Raw genomic sequence first — 20,286 nt, forward strand, 5'->3', positions numbered from 1 at the left:
GTATCTGACCGAATGTATGTTTTCCATAGATTCATACATAGAAAACTGTAATAGGAGTGAACGAGGTCTCAAATTTGAAAAATTCATCTCTTCATATCATAAAAATTAACAGGAGATGTGAGCACTGAGTGATCAGTTGTCATTTGTTTTTGTGAGGCTTTAATGAGCATGCAGCTTTTGTGCAGTGCTGCAAGAAGAATTTAACACTTCACTCCCAGAATCGAATACAAACAGTTTTACTTTCATGTATTTTGCACAATGAGATTTAGTCCTCACTCACCCTTATTTATACTGTAGGAATCATTACCAGCCTGTAGAGGAACACATTCCACTGCTAGAAGTCACTGGTGATTGTTTTATTGCCTGTAAGTGTGCTGAAAATGTCAGTTTACCCCCTGTTTCCAAACAGTAAAGGAATAATAATTATATAATAATAATTTGCAATTTTTATAGCGAAGGAAGTTTCAATGGATCATATCATTCCTACATGCAGTGAAGGGGAGGAGTTTCCATTTCGCAGTTAGCTTTTACATTAGCATTTCAGAGATTAATACAAATTGCTATAGATGTTTTAAATATCTATTTTTTTATATATATCTGTGTATATATATATATATATATATATATATATATATATACAGAATGTGTGATTTCTCTTTATTTACTGTGTCTGGGTATTGTGCTCAAATGCAAACATTCTTTTCATTAGCTGTTCTACCAGTAATGCCTCCAGGATCCTTACAAATACATATCCGCAAGGTATTGACCATTTTTATTTATGTATTTTTGTCAGACCTACTTTATGTAAGAAAAAATGCATTTTGTTTTAATATTTACATTTCAGACCCAGTGTGAAATATCGCAAGATAAAGAGCATCGTATACTCTCTAAAACTTTTTGTTCTCCAAAATGTTTTATAAAAGCTGACCAAATAAGAGAAAAATACAAATTGTGTAAATTTACATAATTTAAATATTTGAGTAATCTATACCCAAAATCGCTTTCTTATTATGTGTTTTATATGCTAGCTATGCATCCCTTGCTTCAAAGAAATGTTATGATAACATTTTAAGTGCTCAGTAGCTAAATTTTTACTATCTTTTATCCTTTTTGTAATTAGGGACTTTGCAGATGTCGAAGCAGCATTGGATGCTATGAAAAATGTTGCCAAACTGATCAATGAACGGAAGAGGAGGCTTGAAAATATTGACAAGATAGCTCACTGGCAAAGCACTATCGAAGGCTGGGAGGTAGTTAAAACCTTAATAAAACATCATTGGCTCATTTACACGTGTGTTTGTAAAAAAAAATAAAAATAGCACCCATTAAATATTAATACCCGCAGCCGGTAGATTTTTGATGATAAAAAATGACAGGCTCATGATCATCACCTTGTAATTATGCATGAAGAGCAAGAGGGGGCAACATTCTAAAAGTAGACAAATATGCAAAAACATCTGATTGGTTTCCATGGAAATGGCTTTTTAGAGCTTTGCTCCACAATTGCTCTTTAAGCATTAACCCACTAGTGTAAAATATATACTAATTATATTATATTAATTTTTTTAGGACTACATAAATCAGCGAGTAGATCAGTCAAACTATTTACTTGTAAAATTACTTACACACTATCCCAAATCCCTATCCACATTATAAGAAAACGGAGGTGTTAGCACACCTGCCACGGTCACCGCAAAACCTCTTAGTACAGTAAAGTAGATTTCATTTTGGATTGAATAGAGCTATCCAATGAGATAATAGAAGGATGACAGGTAAGAAAGAGGTTTCTTACATGTGAAACAGGGATAGTGGAGGGCAGGAGGGACTGATACCGTGGTGTAATATACTTTTACATGCTGCAGCCAAGATCATGTGGTGTAGTTTAGTAACATGACTTGACTCTTCCATTGCTACCCCTAATGTTGCAAGTAATGGAGAAATACAAAAGTATCTACCCAATAGTCCTTAACTTGAAGATAATTATTTTTCAGTAGAGTAATAAGCATGATGTGCGATCTTCAAATGCATTTTTCGGTTGGAAGCTGATGGGGTAGTTTGACAGTTGTTACTATGAGCACCTCGTGAGTTAATGTTGGGAAATATGTTACCCACCTTAACAAGCCTAACTGTGTGATCGAGTGATCCAAGCTAGGCCTAATTTTCATGAGTGGGTAATCTATAGAGTAATTCCAGTCTACCCAGCTGAGATGCAGATGAGCTGCGTGTCTGTAGGTAAGTGAAGAAGGGAAGACCGAGGTCATGAAATTTGTGTTTCATTTTATCAAATGTGAGGGTCATTTCATTGAGTTCATCCAGGAAATCATATATGTTGGTAGGACCTGCGGCTTCCCAAGAGCAGTATCGATATTGGGCTTCCCCATCCTGAAAGTGTGGGTTACGTATAAAGGGAATAAATCTGGTGTATTGCCACTGGAGCCCTAGGAGTTGTCTAATCAGTTTCCACGTTTTTATAGTGGATGCCAATAAACTATTTTCATTCGGTTCCTCTGGAAGAAAGGCATATGGAGCATCTAGCAACTGAGAGAGTGCTACACCAGGGCAAAGCTGTGCTTCTATATGTACTACTGTGAATTGTCCCAATAGTTTAATTAAATATAGAGCGTGACGATAGTGTGCTGCTAGAGTGTAAAGTTTTAGATTTGGAATATTTAAACTCTTATTAAATTTGGGTTGATATAATTTATGCATTGCAATTCTTGGTTGTTTATGATGCCAGAAATTTGGATAACAGCTTATTAAGAATTTTGTTGTCTGATCTTGAGAATAGTATGGGTAAGGCCTGTAAAGGGTAAAAAAAGTTTGAGTACTATATCTGATTTTAGGAGGGGGCTGAGGGAGAGATGCTCCCATCCATAGAGGAGATCCCCAACGTTAGCCAGGTGGTCATGTTTATTCAATGTATAGTGGACATTTGTGGGGGGATAAGTATATTTAGATATTTGAAATTCAAGGTTGTCCATGATAGGGTGCTCAGTGTTCTTACACTTATTGGTGGACCTGGGCCTAATCTCAAAGATGTTGACCAGTTAATTTGGAAGCATGTTATCAAGCCATATCGATAGAAAAGAGTGGTTGTATTTGGAAGAGATGTTATAGGGTCCGATAGAAAGTGTAAAAAATCTATAGTGAAACCCGTATCTTTAATTGCGTGGGAGCCCATTTGAATTCCTTTTTTACCTGCAGAAGAGTAACTATATCTAATAAGTTGGTCTAATGCTAAAATAAAAAGGTATTGTAAAAGGTAAGATAGGTGACTATGGGCAACCCTGTTTTATCGCTTTCTTGATTGTACGGTAGTATTGTAGATGTGTTTTACAGCCTCTTTGAAAATAAATATGTATATAATTTCCTGTTAGGGTGAAGATATTCTTACAAGCAGTTCAGAACTCATACACTCTGGAGAATTGACCAAGATTTCACATCTTCAATCAAAGGGTCAGCAACGGATATTTTTCCTTTTTGATCATCAAATTATCTACTGCAAAAAGGTATGGTATTTATCTTCATGCCCAAACATGCAATTTTAAAGTGGCTCTGTTACTGCTCACGAATATAACAAAGACGTATATCAACAATACAATGTTACCTATCATGTGGACCTCTGTAGACCAACTCGTGTGATGGATGAAACGATGAACTTTTCTCACAGCCATCAATAAAGAAAATTGCGGGAATAGATAAAAGTTGGCAGCAAAAGCATTGGCTTTTGTCCATTTTTTTGTTTCTTTGTCTGTGAGATGAAGTAGTCTTTATTTGGTGTTATGATGTCTTTTTCTGTAAATTGAAGGACATTTCAACATAGTCAACCTGAATATTTCAGAAAGATTTTATCTTTATGTAATAGTCATGAAGTGACCAGAGGTGACATAGTCACTTTAATCACTTTAGTGTGGTTTATGTGCAGGTTATCAGTATTGGTTACTTCAATGATGTGTATATACACAAAATGGTGCATTTATTAGTAAATTCCAAATGTGTCCTCCAACAGACCTGCATCTACAAATCGTATAGTGTTAACACCACCATCTAGCCTCCCTGGGCCCCTCATGCCTCCATAAATATAGTAAAAATCTTAATGTATTCAAGCCTTAAGCTGTAAATCTGCATGCTGTTAGACTCAGAAAAACAAGCAGTCTTCTGACATGTGGTAGCCTGATCCAATCACAGTGCTTCCCCATAGGATTGGCTGAGACTGAAAAAGAGGCAGATCAGGGGCAGAGCCAGCATGATTTAAACACAGCTCTGAATTGAATTAATGAATTTCTATGAGGAAACTTCTGTGTCTGCATGCAGAGGGAGGAGATACTGAATCACAGGATGCTGTGCACAGTGCTGCCCTGTGCTCTGCTGACAGCAGATCTGAGTGGATGGAGGCATATTATGCCTTCATCAACTCCGAAGGCCCTCTGGTTCACTCTGAGTGACTGCAACTGGAGGTGTTCCTAGCTTTCAATGTAAACACTGTATTTTCTCAGAAAATACAGTGTTTACTTGAGAAAGGCTGCAGGGAGCTATAGTTCTCACCTGAACAACCTCATTAAGCTGAAGTTGTTCAGGTGACTATAGTCCCTTTAATAGGATATTCCCCATTTATATGTATTAGCCTAAATGTACAGGTTGGTTGTCAACTTATAAATAGTAGATATCTCCTTTACCAATTAGCATTTCAGATAAAATATTTATTGGGTTCTTTTGCATGTAACTGCTGCAGATCGGTCTTTAAGTCACTATTGAGACCCTCCAGGGGTAGGCAACCGTTGGCACGGATGTTATGGACTTCATCCCCCAGGATGCTTTGGCAGTATTATAGCTGTAAGAGCATTATGGGAGATGTAGTCTACAACATCTGGCATGCCAAAGGTTGCCTACCCCTGCACTAGAGTATAGTTAGATCTTTCAGATGTCCTGGACTACATCCAGGGCCGGACTGGCCCACCCGGATACCGGGAAATTTCCCGGTGGGCCGTCGGCACCTGGGGCCAGGGAGACATGTGGGTGTCCTGCGGCCGCATGGAGAGCTTGGATAGCGGCCGCAGGGGAAGCTCTTCTGGCGGCCGCTGGGGGAGTAGGCTGTTCTGTCTCTGCTCCCCCTCCCTCGCGTGCAGCTTAATGAGACCGGGGCCGGAATATTTCTAGCGCGCGAGAGAAGGGAAGCAGAGACAGAACAGCCTGCTCCCCCAGCGGCCGCCAGAAGAGCTTCCCCTGTGGCCGTCATCCCAGCTCTCCATGCGGCCGCAGGACACCTATCAGTCTGCCCACCCACCCACACAGGTAGCAACAAGTGTCTGTGTCATGCTGTGTGTGTGTTATGCTGTGTGTGTGTCTGTCTGTCTGTGTCATGGTGTGGGTGTGTCTGTCTGTCATGCTGTGTGTGTGTCTGTCTGTGTCATGGTGTGTGTGTCTGTGTCATGGTGTGTGTGTGTCTGTCTGTCTGTGTCAGGGTGTGTGTCTGTGTCAGGGTGTGTGTCTGTGTCAGGGTGTGTGTCTGTGTCATGGTGTGTGTGTGTGTCTGTGTCACGGTGTGTCTGTATCATGGTGTGTGTGTCTGGCTGTGTCACGGTGTGTGTGTGTCTGTCTGTGTCATGGTCTGTGTCATGGTCTGTGTCATGGTGTGTCTGTCATGGTGTGTGTGTGTCTGTCATGGTGTGTGTGTGTGTGTGTGTCAGTCGTGGTGTCTGTGTGTGTTTTTAAAAATAGTGTTTTACTCACCTTTTTTTTTTTCCAACGTCGTGCTGGTCTCTGCCTCTATGACTGAGATCATCAAGCTTGATGATCTCAGCCAATCCGCACTGACACAGGAAGCGCCTCTAATGACCGTCTGAGTGTCTGTCACTAGAGGTGTCACTAGGAAGCAATGTAAACACTGCCTTTTCTCTGAAAAGTCAGTGTTTACATTCAAAAGCCTGCAGGGACAGGCTATAGACACCAGAACCACTACATTAAGCTGTGTGTGTGTGCGCCTGCTAGTGAGTGTGCTTGCTTGCATGTGTGTGTGTGCCTGCTGGTGAGTGAGCTTGTGTTTTTATGTCAATGAGCTTATGTATATTAGTGAAATTGTTTGTCTATGAAGCTGTGTATCAATGAGCTTGTGTGTGTCAGTGAGATTGTCTGTGTCTGCATGTGAGTATGCTTACTGTATAATTAAATGTTTTACTCTGAAAGGACCAATATTTTATATTAGAAAAAGCAATATATATATATATATATAAACTCAATAATCTGGGGTGCAAGACATAGCCTTACATATTACATGCGACAATATATGGCGCAATGACTTATGGGGCTGGCATAGATTTTTTTTTTCCAGGGCTGCTTTGTATCCCCAGTCCGGCCCTGACTACATCTCCCATAATGCTGGCAGTGCATCAGGGGAGATGTAGTTTACAACATCTGGAGTGCCAAAGGTTGCCTACCTCTGCCCAAGAGTAATACACATCATCTATATCAAATATCACATGGCTCATTTTACAAGATATTTGCATTTACAAAATGTCACTGTTTATGTGTTTTCATTATGATTTATTTTTAATTGTAGGATCTCCTTCGAAGAGATATTTTATATTACAAAGGCCAGATTAACATGGATGACATGGATGTTATTAACATAGAGGACGGTAAAGATAAAGACTTTAACATCAGTGTGAAAAACGCATTCAAACTGCAAAGCAAAGTCTCTGATGAAGTGCATCTCTTCCTTGCAAAAAAACCTGAGCAGAAACAGCGCTGGCTGCAGGCCTTTGATGAAGAAAGGAAGCAGGTGCTTCTAGATAAGGAAACAGGTACATGCATTAAAAACAAGAATACTTTGATTTATGTTGGATATGGAACAATTCTCACAACTGTAACAAATGGTATATCCATTCCAGGGGGACACTCTCTAAAAAACTTTACTTGTAACTCCTCAAACTCAGTACAAGTAGATGTAAACATTTACAGTGTCGAAAATGAGCACATATACTAGTAGGATCCCTTGACAATCGGCTTCAACTGCAAGTGTGGCAACCATCCCCTTCTGTTTGTGTTTGTGAACAGTAAGAAAAGGAATCCGCCATATCATAACTTTATAAATATGCAAGAAAATAATACTAAGTGTCCACAAATAATCTAAATTTTTAATTGTTGGAATTTTCCTCAAGAACCACAGACCCAGAAACACAGAGGAAAATGACTTATACTGCAACATTGTCAAACACGTAACGTGGAGCTATACTAGAGAGTAGCGTTAACATCGCAGGGTCTTGACTCTTAGTTAGAGGGGAAATCTTTGACAGTACCAAACCCTCTAATGTGTGGACCATCAACTCCAAAATCCATATAAATATAAAAATGAAACCATTTAAAAAAAACAATAACAAATACAATAGAAGTGTTTTCATTGGGTTGTGGAGAGAAATCATTATCAGGTATGGAGGTTATGAAACCTGTTACTGTAAAGTATTAAGGGCCCTTATTCACTTGCACACTGAAATAACCTGCCATAGTTTAACTACTGTTTACGGAACTGACATTGTACCTGTTATGACCACTGAGAGGCAGCATAGGACAATAATATTCAAGAACTAGCGTAGAAGATTAACTATACCATTTTACACCATAAACACATTTTAGAACATCATCAGTAACCTGACCTGGATCTTCTATTTGTCCCTGTGAAGAAATAACACGCCGGGATCTCCAGAATCACAAATTGCCAAATTCCTGGTAGTCCAACTATATCTACCTGAATCGGCCCTGGCCATTCTTGTTTTATAGATGATAGAGTGCCTTAAACAACACGTCCAACCTGCATGGACAGATTTATTTTATAAAACTCAGTCTTCTGTGTCAAATCTTGCACCGGCGGTCTCTCTTGTAATATTTTCCAACTCATTGCATATTCTAGTTGACCACATTTTAAAAATAATTATTATTATTAATCTTTTTATTAGGTTTTAGCATTAGTGAAATACAAAAGAAACAAGCAATGGTCAACGCCAACAAGCCCCATCCAGCAGGAAAGCCAAAAGGTAAGCGTGTAAGAAAACAAAACAAAATACTGGTATTTATTACACTCAGCTGCCAATAGCAACATCATTTAACTAGTTCAGCCATATTTGGTATGGCTGCTACTATCTTCGGCAACAGTTTTGTTTTTTGCATATTTTGTTTTTATTACATAATGTAACCATTGGAGTTAGCTGCATCCCTTTAAGAATACATTCCAAATATCTGTCCTCATTCTCATTTGGAATACATTCCCTCCCGCACAAGTTTGGTGCAACAGAATCTTTAATACGGTCTACTGTTGTTCATCATGACATTAGCATGCGTAACAGACAACCACAGAGTTTGCATTAGGATTCTCTTTCTTCCTAAGATAACAGAAAGAAGGGGGAGGGGCAAGGGGGGATGTTAGCTTATGGCATAATCTTTCCTAAAAAAAATCTCTTGTTTTCTCTCGTAGCGGTTAATAGGACCTACTATGATTTCTGGATGAGACAGAAACACCCCACGTTGCCTGCCAACCTCCCACAGCAGCAAGTCTTCATGCTTGCTGAGCCCAAACGCAAGCCATCCAACTTCTGGCAGAACATAAGCCGACTGACGCCGTTCCGAAAATAAAGGACTGCTTTGTGTTTTGCCCTTGCATCATGTACAAAGAAAGCACTTTACCCACAGTTGATGAAATGCAGTGCCTGGAACCCCTGCTTTTTTTTTTTTCTTGCAGGGCGAGGCGCTGGCTGGTACATTACTTGATATTTATTTTTTAGGAAAGAGTTGGACGTTTTTAACATACTTGTTGCTGCCTTTGCTGTAGTCAAGCGACCGATCTGCAAAAATGTCATACGTATTTTTGTTCTCCCTGAGGAAGGGTTTGGCCAAGCTGCTACACCTGCTCCCCATCCGGCTCTTGTTATATTGCTAAACAACACTTGGCCTGTCTCTGAGGATGATGGGAAATCTAGTCCAACAAAATGCTGGACTTGCCAGGTTGCCAAGCCCTGCCCAATTGTAATGTACTGTATTTTCTTTCCAGTTTGTTTACCAGTAGAGTATTCTATCAATTCATGTTGAAAACGACTTGCTGTAGCCAACACTGAGCATGATAAGAAATGGTACATCAGTTAACATGATACTAACAACTTAACAGACCCTGAGGAACAAGGCACGTTTTTTGCCATCTCAATGTGATTAGTAAATGTACTAACCCTTGACGTGAGCTCAGCTTTTATTGTACACAGATTTATATTAAGCTCGTTTACAGGCTTTGTGAGTCCCCTGGTACAAACAGAGGTCGGCAATCAGTACCAGGTATTCCAAAAAGAAAGCTTGCGACAATGAGCCCCGATATGTTTATGTGATGAGTTTACGAAAACCTATGATTCACACCAGGGATAGTCTGCTATTACCAGCTTTCATTGAATTACAGCTTATATAGACCAGAAACAGACTGCCTTTATAGCACGAATAGAAAAGAAGAGTTTGTAGTTCTATAAGAGCAGGTTATCCAGAACACATACCTGATTTATGCAGTACTATCTGAAGACTGATCGACTTTCACCAAAACTCTGTTTAAAACGTGTTGTGTCACTGACTGGAGTATTTTCTTACATTTTATTTCCTTTCGAAAAACCTATTGCGAACCAATACCATGAAATGGTGCCAATCAACATCACACTCTTTTCTTAAATTAGGCTTTGTTTCATAAGTGTATTTAAAAAGAAAAAAACACAAAATATAAAACAATGTGCCTAAAGTAACTTTTTCTGCTGCTAAAGGTGCTCGTTGCACCCTACAGCTCCCAGTGAGAACTCGATTTGAACTTTTTTGTACACATTTTTATTTTTAATTTAAGTAGTGAAGGCTTTGATGTTTGATATATATATATATATATATTTTATTTTTTTTCTCAAATCTTTCTGCCATATTTTCTACCCATGAAATCTTCTATTTGTTTGTATGTTTTATTTATGGTAAGAAACCTGCATGAATAGGCAACTTTTGACACGCTGCATGCTGGGAGTTGTAGTCCACAGCAGTCGTCGTGCTAGGAGGTGCCTATCCTTGAGTGAAAGTAAGTGTATGTAACCACTCTCACTTAATATTATTAATATAATGCCTGTTCTGTTCTCTGATGTTTTTTTTGTTTGTTTTGGATCTATTTGTTTGTTCTTCTGAAATAAAATTGCCTTACGGTAGTTCAGTTTCCAAGCCATAACACCTCTGCTGTTTTGTTCAGTTCAATAGTAAATCTAAAAGATCTGTAAATGTGAGCATTGCATTATTCAATGAATGTTACTGTAACGTAATTCAGTAACAAAGGAACAAATGTACCTGGTTTATTATTTTATAACACTACCAATCCTAAAGTCCTATTCATATTGTATGTGAAGACACATGATACATGCTTTTCGTGAAATAATCCTAATTAAATGCTGCAGGTCAATAGAATAAGGTGTGTGTATCTATATATTACATGGTAAATCATGTATTAAATATTGCAGTTTGACATTAGATACACTGTAAGGGTTATTTACTAAACACCAAGTTTAGCATATCTGAATGGCAAATTAGAAGCGAATATCGCTGAATTGTGACTGTAGCAAAATGAGAGCATTTTTCCAGATTAATTCTGCTATTTTGATTTGATTTTTGGAATAAAAGGGAATCGTGACATGTCACACATGTCATGTGTCCTTAAGGCGTTAAAGAGACACTATAGTCACCAAACAATATTAGCTTAACAAAGCAGGTTTAGTGTATAGATCATCACCCTGTAGTCTCACTGCTCAATTCTTTGCCATTTAGGAGTTAAATAATTTGTATTTGTGTTTCTCCCCTGGCTTTGACTGACACAGCATGAATGAAAACAAAATGGTTTCATTTTCAATCTGATGTAACTTACTTTAAAAGTTTTTATCTCCTGCTCTGTATTTTACTCCTTGTGCTTTGTGACCTGTAACTACCAAAAAAAACTTAAAATCCCAGACACATTATATATTCTGTAATTCAGAACAACTAAATGAATTTATTTTTAATTACTTTCCTTAACCTGCACTAATTATGTACACATTATTATTGCAAAAACTGTAAAAAAAAACACAAAAATGCATTTTTTTTGCATATTTCTGTATTTTTTTTTATAATAAATAAGCATTTATATATATGTGTGTTACATCAAATTAAAGCCCTTTCTGTCCTTTAAAAAACGGTATATAATATGTGTCGGTGCAATAAATTAGTAAAATGCAAATTGCAGTTGAACGCAAATAGCAAAAAATGCAAAAAATGCTGTTGTCATTAAGTGAAAGACAAGCTTCTGAAGCTCTGTCCTTAAGGAGTTAAGGACCAAGTTGGAGGTGGGGCCTCCATAGATCAGATTTGTTGTTCAAGCACATCCTACAGATGCTCAATCTGATTTAAATCTGGGGAATTTGGATGCCCAGGCAACACTTTGAACTCTTTGTTCCTCTAATCATTCTTGAACATTTTTTACAGTATGGCATGGTGCATTATCCTGCTGAAAGAGGCCACTGTCATGAGGGAACACAATAGCCGTGAAGGATGTACATAATCTGTAACAATCTCTAGGTAGGTGCTACGTATAAATATACATACATCAATATATTTATTTTAGGGTTATTATTATTCCTCCCCTCACCCCCCACTATTTAGCAGTTGGGAGACTGCCTGACAACCCAGGCAGTCCCCTGCTGGTAGTTCTATAGCCTGCTATACCAGTCTTGTGATTTTGGCTTGAGTGATCTCATTGCCTGGGAGGGCCGGACTTGCCGCCAGGGGGACGTAGCGGATCGCCAGGTAGGTATGTCGGCAGCTCCTGCACTCAAAACTGTTACTGCGTTTTATGCCACCAGGGCTTTAAAGCCCATTAAAAATGTGGACGGTGTAAAATGCCATAATGGCGTTAGCACGTTAATATGAAAGAGGTAGATTATGGTTGAACAGACATTTAGCTGAAATTCTAGGTTTTGTTCAGAACTCAATCCTTAAGGGGGTTAAAAAAGAGAAATATATAAATCCTGGATTGTTGTGGGCCATGAGGATTGGTTTGGGAACAACTGATGTAATTTATTCTGTGCAGTCAGTGCTCAATATTACAAAGCAATGCACACCTAAACCCACGAGTAAATAGCAATTACTAAAACAATGTATTTGATGAACAAAACTCTCTATTTAACATGCGAGGTACTCATCACCTGGTGCCCATAGATAAATGCTGAAGATATGTGTCAATGGAACACTACTAGCAAATTCCCAGCCAGTCACCATCTCTTCTCAGCACAAATTAAAGTGCTTAGATTTGTCAAGCACCTTTTAAATGAAGATGTACTCTTTAAACATGGTCTCCATATTTACTCGTTATTTATGTAATGCAACTATACCTATATAGTGCTTATGATGACGGAGGTATGTGGGTACGTGCTGTGTGTGATGGGAGTTATATCTGTGATTAGGAGCTGTATGTTTAGAATGCAGCTGAATGTGTGATTGAATGTTCCCCCTCCCTGAGAAAAGGTAAGAAGAAGGGCCTAAAGGTTTGTTGGTTTATATTGAAGTAATATTAAAAAAAAAACATTTTACTTACCGCAAATTCCTTTTTTCTTAGTATAGTAGCAGTACCCCAAGTAGGATGTTCCTTCTAGGTTGGACAAGAAGCTCCCCCTTCTTTGAAAGATAATTGCGTGCCCCCCCTGCTGCCCCTATATACAGTTGCAATAAAAAGTATGTGAACCCTTTGGAATGATATGGATTTCTGCACAAATTGGTCATAAAATGTGATCTGATCATCATCTAAGTCACAACAATAGACAATCACAGTCTGCTTAAACTAATAACACACAAAGAATGACATGTTGCCATGTTTTTATTGAACACACCATGTAAACATTCACAGTGCATATCCATATCATTCCAAAGGGTTCACATACTTTTTCTTGCAACTGTAACCTGTATCTTAGAGGAGAACTCCAGTAATACAAAATAACCAAACTGAGACTGAATACTGCAAAAGTTATTTAATCCGTATAAAAGTGGAGGGAATTTATGGTAAGTAAAATTACTGTTTTTTCTCACGTATAGTGGCAGTACTCATAAGTAGTATATAGCAAGATCCCTGCAAAACGAGTAGAGGGTGGGAATTTAGAAGGCTACAGCCTGTAGCACCTTATGCCCAAAAGCAGCTTCAGAGGATGAGAATATGTCCAGCCTATAATGTTTAATAAACGTATGCAATGAAGACCAAGTAGCCGCTTTACAGATGTCTTCAGGTGAGGGCGCTGCTTTTTCTGCCCAGGAAGTTGCCATAGCCCTAGTGGAATGGGCCTGCAATGGTAATCCAAACAGAACCCCTTTGGATTAATAAGCCAACTTAATGGTATCAGTTAGCCATCTGGATAAAGGAGGCCTGGAGGCAGTACAACCCTTGTTAGCACCCTGAAAGGAGACAAAAAGATGATCCGAGGTCCTAAAGCCTTGTGTTCTCTTAAGGTAAATTTCCAATGCTCTTCTAACATCAAGGAGATGCCACTTTCTTTCAAGATCCGATGAAGGAGATTGGCAGAAGGAAGGCAGAACAATAGGTTGGTTCATAGATGTACTAGAAACCACCTTGGGCAAAAACGAAGGCCTCGGGTGCAGGACTACTTTGTCTTGATGAAAAACAGTAAATTCAGGAGCGGAAGATAGAACCTGAATTTTACCTATCCTTCTAGCCGAGGTGATTGCCACCAGGAACGCCGTCTTGACAGTAAGCAGTTTTAGGGGAACCTCTAATAACGGTTCAAACGGTGGTTCACAAAGGGCTTGAAGAACCAAGGACAAATCCCAGACGTAAAGCTGCTGATATGGGAGCCAGGATTTTTGTAAATATGCGAGGAGCTGATGACAGGTCAAAGGGTAGCGCCTTGAACTGAAAGTGGAGAATTCTTCGTCTTCCGTTAAGACTTCAAATCTGAGGAAGTGCCGGGAGGACTCTGATACCGGTACATGGAGGTAGGCATCTTTCAGGTCTAATTTTGCTGTGAATTCCCCCTTTTGAAGGATGATATGGTATGCAAGTGTTGACCTTCTTCAGGTCTAGGATAGGCCGGAAGGATCCGTCTGGTTTTTGCACCAAGAACAGGCGAGAGTAAACTCCCTGAAATTCCCATTGTTTGGGTACCTTCTCTACCACATCCTTGCGCAAAGGGATAAGAAATTCTGCCAGGAGTGCCTCCAATTTCTTTATCGACAGATAACTTGATAGCAGGAAAGATGGTTGTGGTATTGCAGAAAACTTGATTTTGTGACCTTCTGAAATGGTTCTTAGAATCCAACAGTTTGACGTTATCTTTTTCCATTTGTGAGCGAAGAAACGAAGACGTCCTCCTACCCTCTTGGCATCGAATTTTTCTCTTTTTATCCTGCTTCTTGAGATCATGTCTGGACCATTGACTGCCGGTTTCACCTTGTTTCTAAAATCTACGAAATCGTCCTTGGTAACGAAAGGAACGCTGACCCCTGAAGTGATATCTTTTATATTTTTGAGGTCTCGAATCCTGAGGTAGAGCCTTCTTTGTTTCAGACATTTGCCTAATAATGTCTTCCAAAGGAGTACCAAAAAGCTTGTTCCTCTCTGAATCAGCTGTCCATGTTCTTAACCATAGGGCTCTTCTGGCTACTGAGGACAAGCCCATGATTCGGACGGATAAACGTAGAATCTCATCAGAGGCATCCGAAATAAACTCGTTAGATCGTTTCAGGAGGAACATAAGCTGGGCATGGTCGTTTCTCAGCCTTTCCCATAAGAGACTCTTCTAGGGCTTGGAGCCAAACGCTCTGTGCTCTAAGAACTGCTGAGCCTGCTATTTCGGCTCTGCATTGGTAGCCTGTGGCCTGGAAGATCCTTCTACATGAAGTTTCGGCTCGCTTGTCCATGGGGTCCTCCCAAATGGGTATAGTGGTCTTCTTTGATAGTTGGGCTATCTGAATGTCAATCTTGGGAAGATCCTCCCATTTCTCTTCATACTGTAGTTTGAGAATAAGTTCAAAATGCTTTCAGGATTCTTCCATTCTCTTTGAAGGAGATCCATTAGTTTGGGAAGCCTTTAACCTTACCCTTGGTAGGTTCAGGTTCCTGTACAGCTGTCACGTTTTCTTATTTCTTTTTTTTATTCTTTATTTTGTTCGTGCAGAGATAAAACATGCAATTTGCACTGCCACAATAGCTGGTGCAGATCGATTGGCATTCACATATGTTTACATGGCATCAGAGACATTGCACTTTTTTTTTTAAAGCGAAAAAACAAACAGGTTTACATCGTATACTTCCTAACCACCTAGAAGGAACAGTCGCTTTGCGCATCAATTGATAGTGTCACGTCTTCTTTTATAAACTTTTTAAGCTCTTCTGGTGGAAAACCTTCCTCCACACTTGAAGCCAGACTGAAAATATCAGAAGGCGAGGAAGATGAACATTCCCCCGATGAGAGATCAGTCAAGGAAGGAGATCTCTCTCTCCTACGTTTCTTTGTCTGCTTCTCGTGAATAGCCGGTTCTTTTTTTACGGCATCTTTGAAAGATTCAAAGGTCTGGGAAAAATTTTCCTGGAACCAGTACAGGAAGGATGACATATCAGTTTGCTTGGCTTTCTCTAGCAATTCCGTGGAGCACTGATTGCATGTCTTTTTACGACATCCGTCAGGTAGAGGGACTGCACATTCCAGACAACATAAGTGCTTAGATTTACTTGTGGCCTTTTTAGGGACAGAAGCTGAAATTTTTTCTTTATCAGCCTTATCCGGAGAAATAGGACTGGACATATCTGGGGGGGAAAAAAATAAAGAATTGTTTTTAGAAGCATGCAATAGTGACAGGTGTCAAAGGGAGTTAAATCTCACCTCAAACACCTCACCCACCCTTGGGGTCAGCCAGGCTCTGCACAGCTTTATAGCCAAACAAATTTTAAATTTGGCGCCAAAATTACGGACACCGTTTCGTGCATGCGCAGTAGCCCGATTTGGTGTTCAGTGGAACGCAAAACCTGCCGGGTGTGCGTTCCACGTATAAGATACTTAGTGGGAGGTCCGCCCATGACTTTCCAGTGATGCCACAAATAGACTGATTTCCGGTCACGTTCCATAACGCAAACCCGGAAATATGCCTTGCCGCTCAGCTCCCGCCCAGGGAGCTATCGGGCACTCACCTCCCCGATCAGCAGCCTGTGCTGACCGCAACAGTCTCCACCTGGATCTTGGAGGAGCTTGTCCGTCCCATTGCTGGGACAAGAAGAACTGGAGTTCTCCTCTAACATACAGGTTATATAGGGGCAGCAGGCGGGGCATGCAATTATCTTTCAAAGAAGCTTCTTGTCCAACCTAGAAGGAACATCCTACTTGTGAGTACTACCACTATACGCGAGAAAAAACTATGCATATTGGCTTCCAACCACCCCACTCAATACATATAAGCCCTATAGCGTGCAGCAGTGTCACAACATTGCACCCCTAACACACAATATCCCAATTTTTACATGGAATGTCAGCACAACGTTTGGCCATTATTTCCAAAGTGACAATTCCGCTTTACATAGATTTGATCTTGTATGGCTGCTACACCAACATACGCAGACTCAACTACTAAAGGCATGACATACTAAGGTAGCATGTAAAGAAATTATAACTTTGCATGCGGATCAATCTTGTTTATTTATTTTTTGTATTCGTCCTTAGATTACCTAAGGTTTAACAGCTCTGCTTTAAATAATGCTACCGGTAAGCTTTACTAATCTGAAAATACTAGGAGTTCAATTTTCTTGAAAAGCATACAGTTGGTTTGCTTAACAACGCACAAGGTGTGTAAGGCTTTGGATTTTACATATAAATAATTTATTTTTATAACGGTGACTGAAAGGAAGAAAAAAAAAACAGATAAGCAATGAGGAAAGCAACAACTCAATCTTTATTCAAAAATGTACAAAAAGAATCTCGCTGGATCTTCATCTTTAAAACTTTAGCCCCTCGTGGCTTAAACGAAGAATTTAATTACACACCATTCATACACCAGTGAAATGAGGCCATAGTATACTACTCTCCTGCCTCCTCTCTCCACTGTTTTTTTTTCAAATATGCAAAAAATGCAAATAATTATACATAGACCAAAGTATCTTTTTCAAGTGCTCTCATACACTTCATGATCTAAATTAACAAATTGTTACAAAATGACTTTTCTTTAATTAATCTCAGCAAGGGCTGTAATTCAGCCATCCCTTATCTGTACACTTTTCTCTTATTAAAAGACCTTCCTTCAATATACTCCAATTTTTAGGTTTTACCCTTGAACCTTGCAAATTGGTACCAATGTACCTCTATGCACCCGGTGTGGAGGGTTGTTCTAAACCTTTCTGGTTTAAATATATTATACCTCACCACCTCCACGTATAATAACAGTACACTGTATATTATACTATACTCTAGGATCCTCAACAAACTCCCAGGGAGGACTACCAACACTATAAATGCACTCAGTGATACAAATGACGGAAAATTCAAGTAGAATCATAGTCATTTTGACATCGGGATACTTTCTGACACCACTGAGCCTCCGTAGTTTCTCACTCTGTTGGACGGCCGAAAATGGACCAATCGGCTTTAAGGGCGGTATTTATAACCCTGCCTTTGGAGGGAATCATTTCTTCCCCCTGACGAGCCCCTAAACAGGGCGAAACGCGCGTCGGGTTTCTATACACTCGGACAAGCTCTCTGCATCTTTCGGTAAACATACTTACCTTATGACTGCTCCTTCGGAATCACAGCAATTTATATTTGCTCGCATGACTGACCGCAGCACCGTGGATGCAGTGAAATAACAAATTGCATTGAGTGTCATACCGACCGAGGTGCCATTACAGAATAATCAATTATACCATCTAATTTTGCCAGTACCAACTCTGTACACCGGTAACTCTTTCAAACTCTTTCTTTCCTATAACCAATGCCCATGAAGGCATTTTTCCTGCTTTGTTGGAATCTAGTACTATTATGAGTATTCCTTAGGTGCTTTCCAGGCTATATATTTGTGCTGGGTTAATTCAACATACCTATCATCTAGCCAGGGATCATATAGCATCTACAATCACTAGGTCCAGCAGGTTTTCGATGCTCTAGCTTATGGATATCCTCTTATGGAGCTCCCAGAGCACTCTAACATGGGTCGAGTATAATTTCTGGGACTTAGTTAACGGGTTTGTATCCCATACCGTTTCCTATCACACATTGGGATATTTATTACATTACCCATTAACATGCTCCATACAATAATTTACGAGCCAGCCTCGTACACACAGGGAGACGTTTTTTCGGTTCAGCAGAAAATCCAGGTTTAAGTCAGTCTATATCTTCAACACTGACCACCCCTAAGGAATTATTTTGCTACCCTAGGAGCCTTGCGATACGGAGACCATTAGATCCATTCATATGGATCATCTCCTTCATAGAGCTCACAAGTGATACACAATAATAGTCACTATTTCAGAACAGAGATTTGGAAGTATTACAGATACATTGTGTCCGCTAGACCAATCACTACACTTGACTACGTCAAATACTCGCTTAGTGTCTTTCGGCTGAGCTTAGTACATTGGCAAATACATCGGTTATATTGCCTGGACCTCGGGGATATCTAGAGGAACATCCTCACCCCAGTTTGTCCAGATTACTTTCATTGGGACTGACGGGTCCTATGAATGATTAGACTTGTCTCGTTTATTCACTATAATTGATCACTTAGTGGTTGATTATACCATCTTGGCAATACATTTTGGTGGATAAATCTATTATGGCAATATAACCTCTCGCACATTTACTAGAAGTGCTTAACTTAGTGGTTTACTATACCATTTTGGTAATATTTTTTGGTATATTAATTGTGGCAATACTCTTGCATACCATTTTGGTAATACTCTCTGGTAAACTAATTGTGGCAATACTATTTTGGTCACCTTTTGTCTTTTGCCCCCCCCCCCCCCCCCCTCCTCTTTTTCTCCCACCCTTACCCCCGAAGTACACGCCTCTTAGTCCCTGTGTCCGCTTTTCTGGCCACTGGACAATAGTTAGCCAGGATACACTGGATTCAGGTACTGGGGATAGTTTACTTTAGGAACGTTAATTGTTACTTATTAAAGATTTTTTTAACGTTTTATTTTCTAGAGCAAACGACACTCTGACAACTGCAACACTTATGTTTGGAACGTCTTTTGCTAGACCAATATTTAGTATTGAGTCTCATTTTTCAGGACAGTTTTCTCTTCTTTTTCACCTTTATTCAAAACCATATTAATCCATAGCAACTCTTATTACAATAAACGGGCTTCCAAAAAATTTTCATCAGACCTCACTTAAAATCACATCATCCAAAATGTATACATTATTGCACTGTCTCAGAATGGGATCTCAATTTATCTATATTTCACAGTAACCATATGCAAAATGTGGTTTGATTTTTCGAAGACAACATTAAATGAAGTATGAAGTCATGTTAGATACCATTTTCCAAAGAAAAAAAGCTAAATGGGTCATTTGTAAAAAGTGTTTGTTAACTGGTTAAGTTTAAAATAGAAATGCAAAACAAACTGACCAAGTGATGGCTGGTTTTAATAAGCTCTATAAAATGTCAAAAAAAATATTATTCCCCAATCTCTCTGCGAATATATTCAAAAATGTAATTTTGTATATACAATTCAAAAATAAAAGCCAAACGACATACTATTCTACAGTTAAACATTACTCCACAATAAAGCAACCAGAATTTAAAATTAAATTTTTTAGATGTGTTCCTTTTGTTGTGTGAGAGGACACAGGATCAGCATACTTTGCATGTTTATGCTAGTCGCCAAAATAGATTCAATAATGAAATCTTTGTGTCAGAAGTCTCTAGGACGGTCCGTCTTACAGATACAAGCAGGAGTAGGGATTGCAAAATGGTTTTGTTTACAAGATTGCAGTGGTAGCATCCATGCCCCCAAAACCACTTTATTTTCTGTACCTTTGTTATGCGCCGTGTTCTCCGCACGCTTCTTTCTTGATCATTGGTATAGAGGCAAAGACAAATTTGATGTCCTGAGGAAGCCAATCAGCAAAACGCGTAGACGCAGCAACGCAAGCTACATGGGGACGTAATTCCAAGTGGGCGGAGTTTCTTCAGGACCCGCATAATTTGTCTTTGCCTCTATACCAACAATCAAGAAAGAAGCCTGCAGAGAACACTGAGCATAATCGGGATACAGAGAAG

General features: G+C 39.3%; 1 protein-coding gene across 4 annotated transcripts in view; it reads left to right on the top strand.

Moving 5' to 3' along the window:
* ARHGEF4 (Rho guanine nucleotide exchange factor 4) overlaps nucleotides 1-10,219 on the top strand; it is a 176,740-nt gene extending 166,521 nt beyond the window's left edge. For all 4 annotated transcript variants that reach the window (XM_063442358.1, XM_063442359.1, XM_063442360.1 and 1 more), the window contains 5 exons: nucleotides 1,121-1,250; nucleotides 3,378-3,509; nucleotides 6,557-6,800; nucleotides 7,950-8,027; nucleotides 8,465-10,219. In XM_063442358.1, the coding sequence (XP_063298428.1) occupies nucleotides 1,121-1,250; nucleotides 3,378-3,509; nucleotides 6,557-6,800; nucleotides 7,950-8,027; nucleotides 8,465-8,622 (742 nt within the window). In that variant the 3' untranslated portion in view covers nucleotides 8,623-10,219. The remainder of the gene's footprint in view (nucleotides 1-1,120; nucleotides 1,251-3,377; nucleotides 3,510-6,556; nucleotides 6,801-7,949; nucleotides 8,028-8,464) is intronic.
* The last annotated feature ends 10,067 nt before the right edge of the window (nucleotides 10,220-20,286 follow it).

The sequence above is a fragment of the Pelobates fuscus genome, chromosome 2 (assembly GCF_036172605.1).
Source record: "Pelobates fuscus isolate aPelFus1 chromosome 2, aPelFus1.pri, whole genome shotgun sequence".
Taxonomy (NCBI): Eukaryota; Metazoa; Chordata; class Amphibia; order Anura; family Pelobatidae; genus Pelobates; species Pelobates fuscus.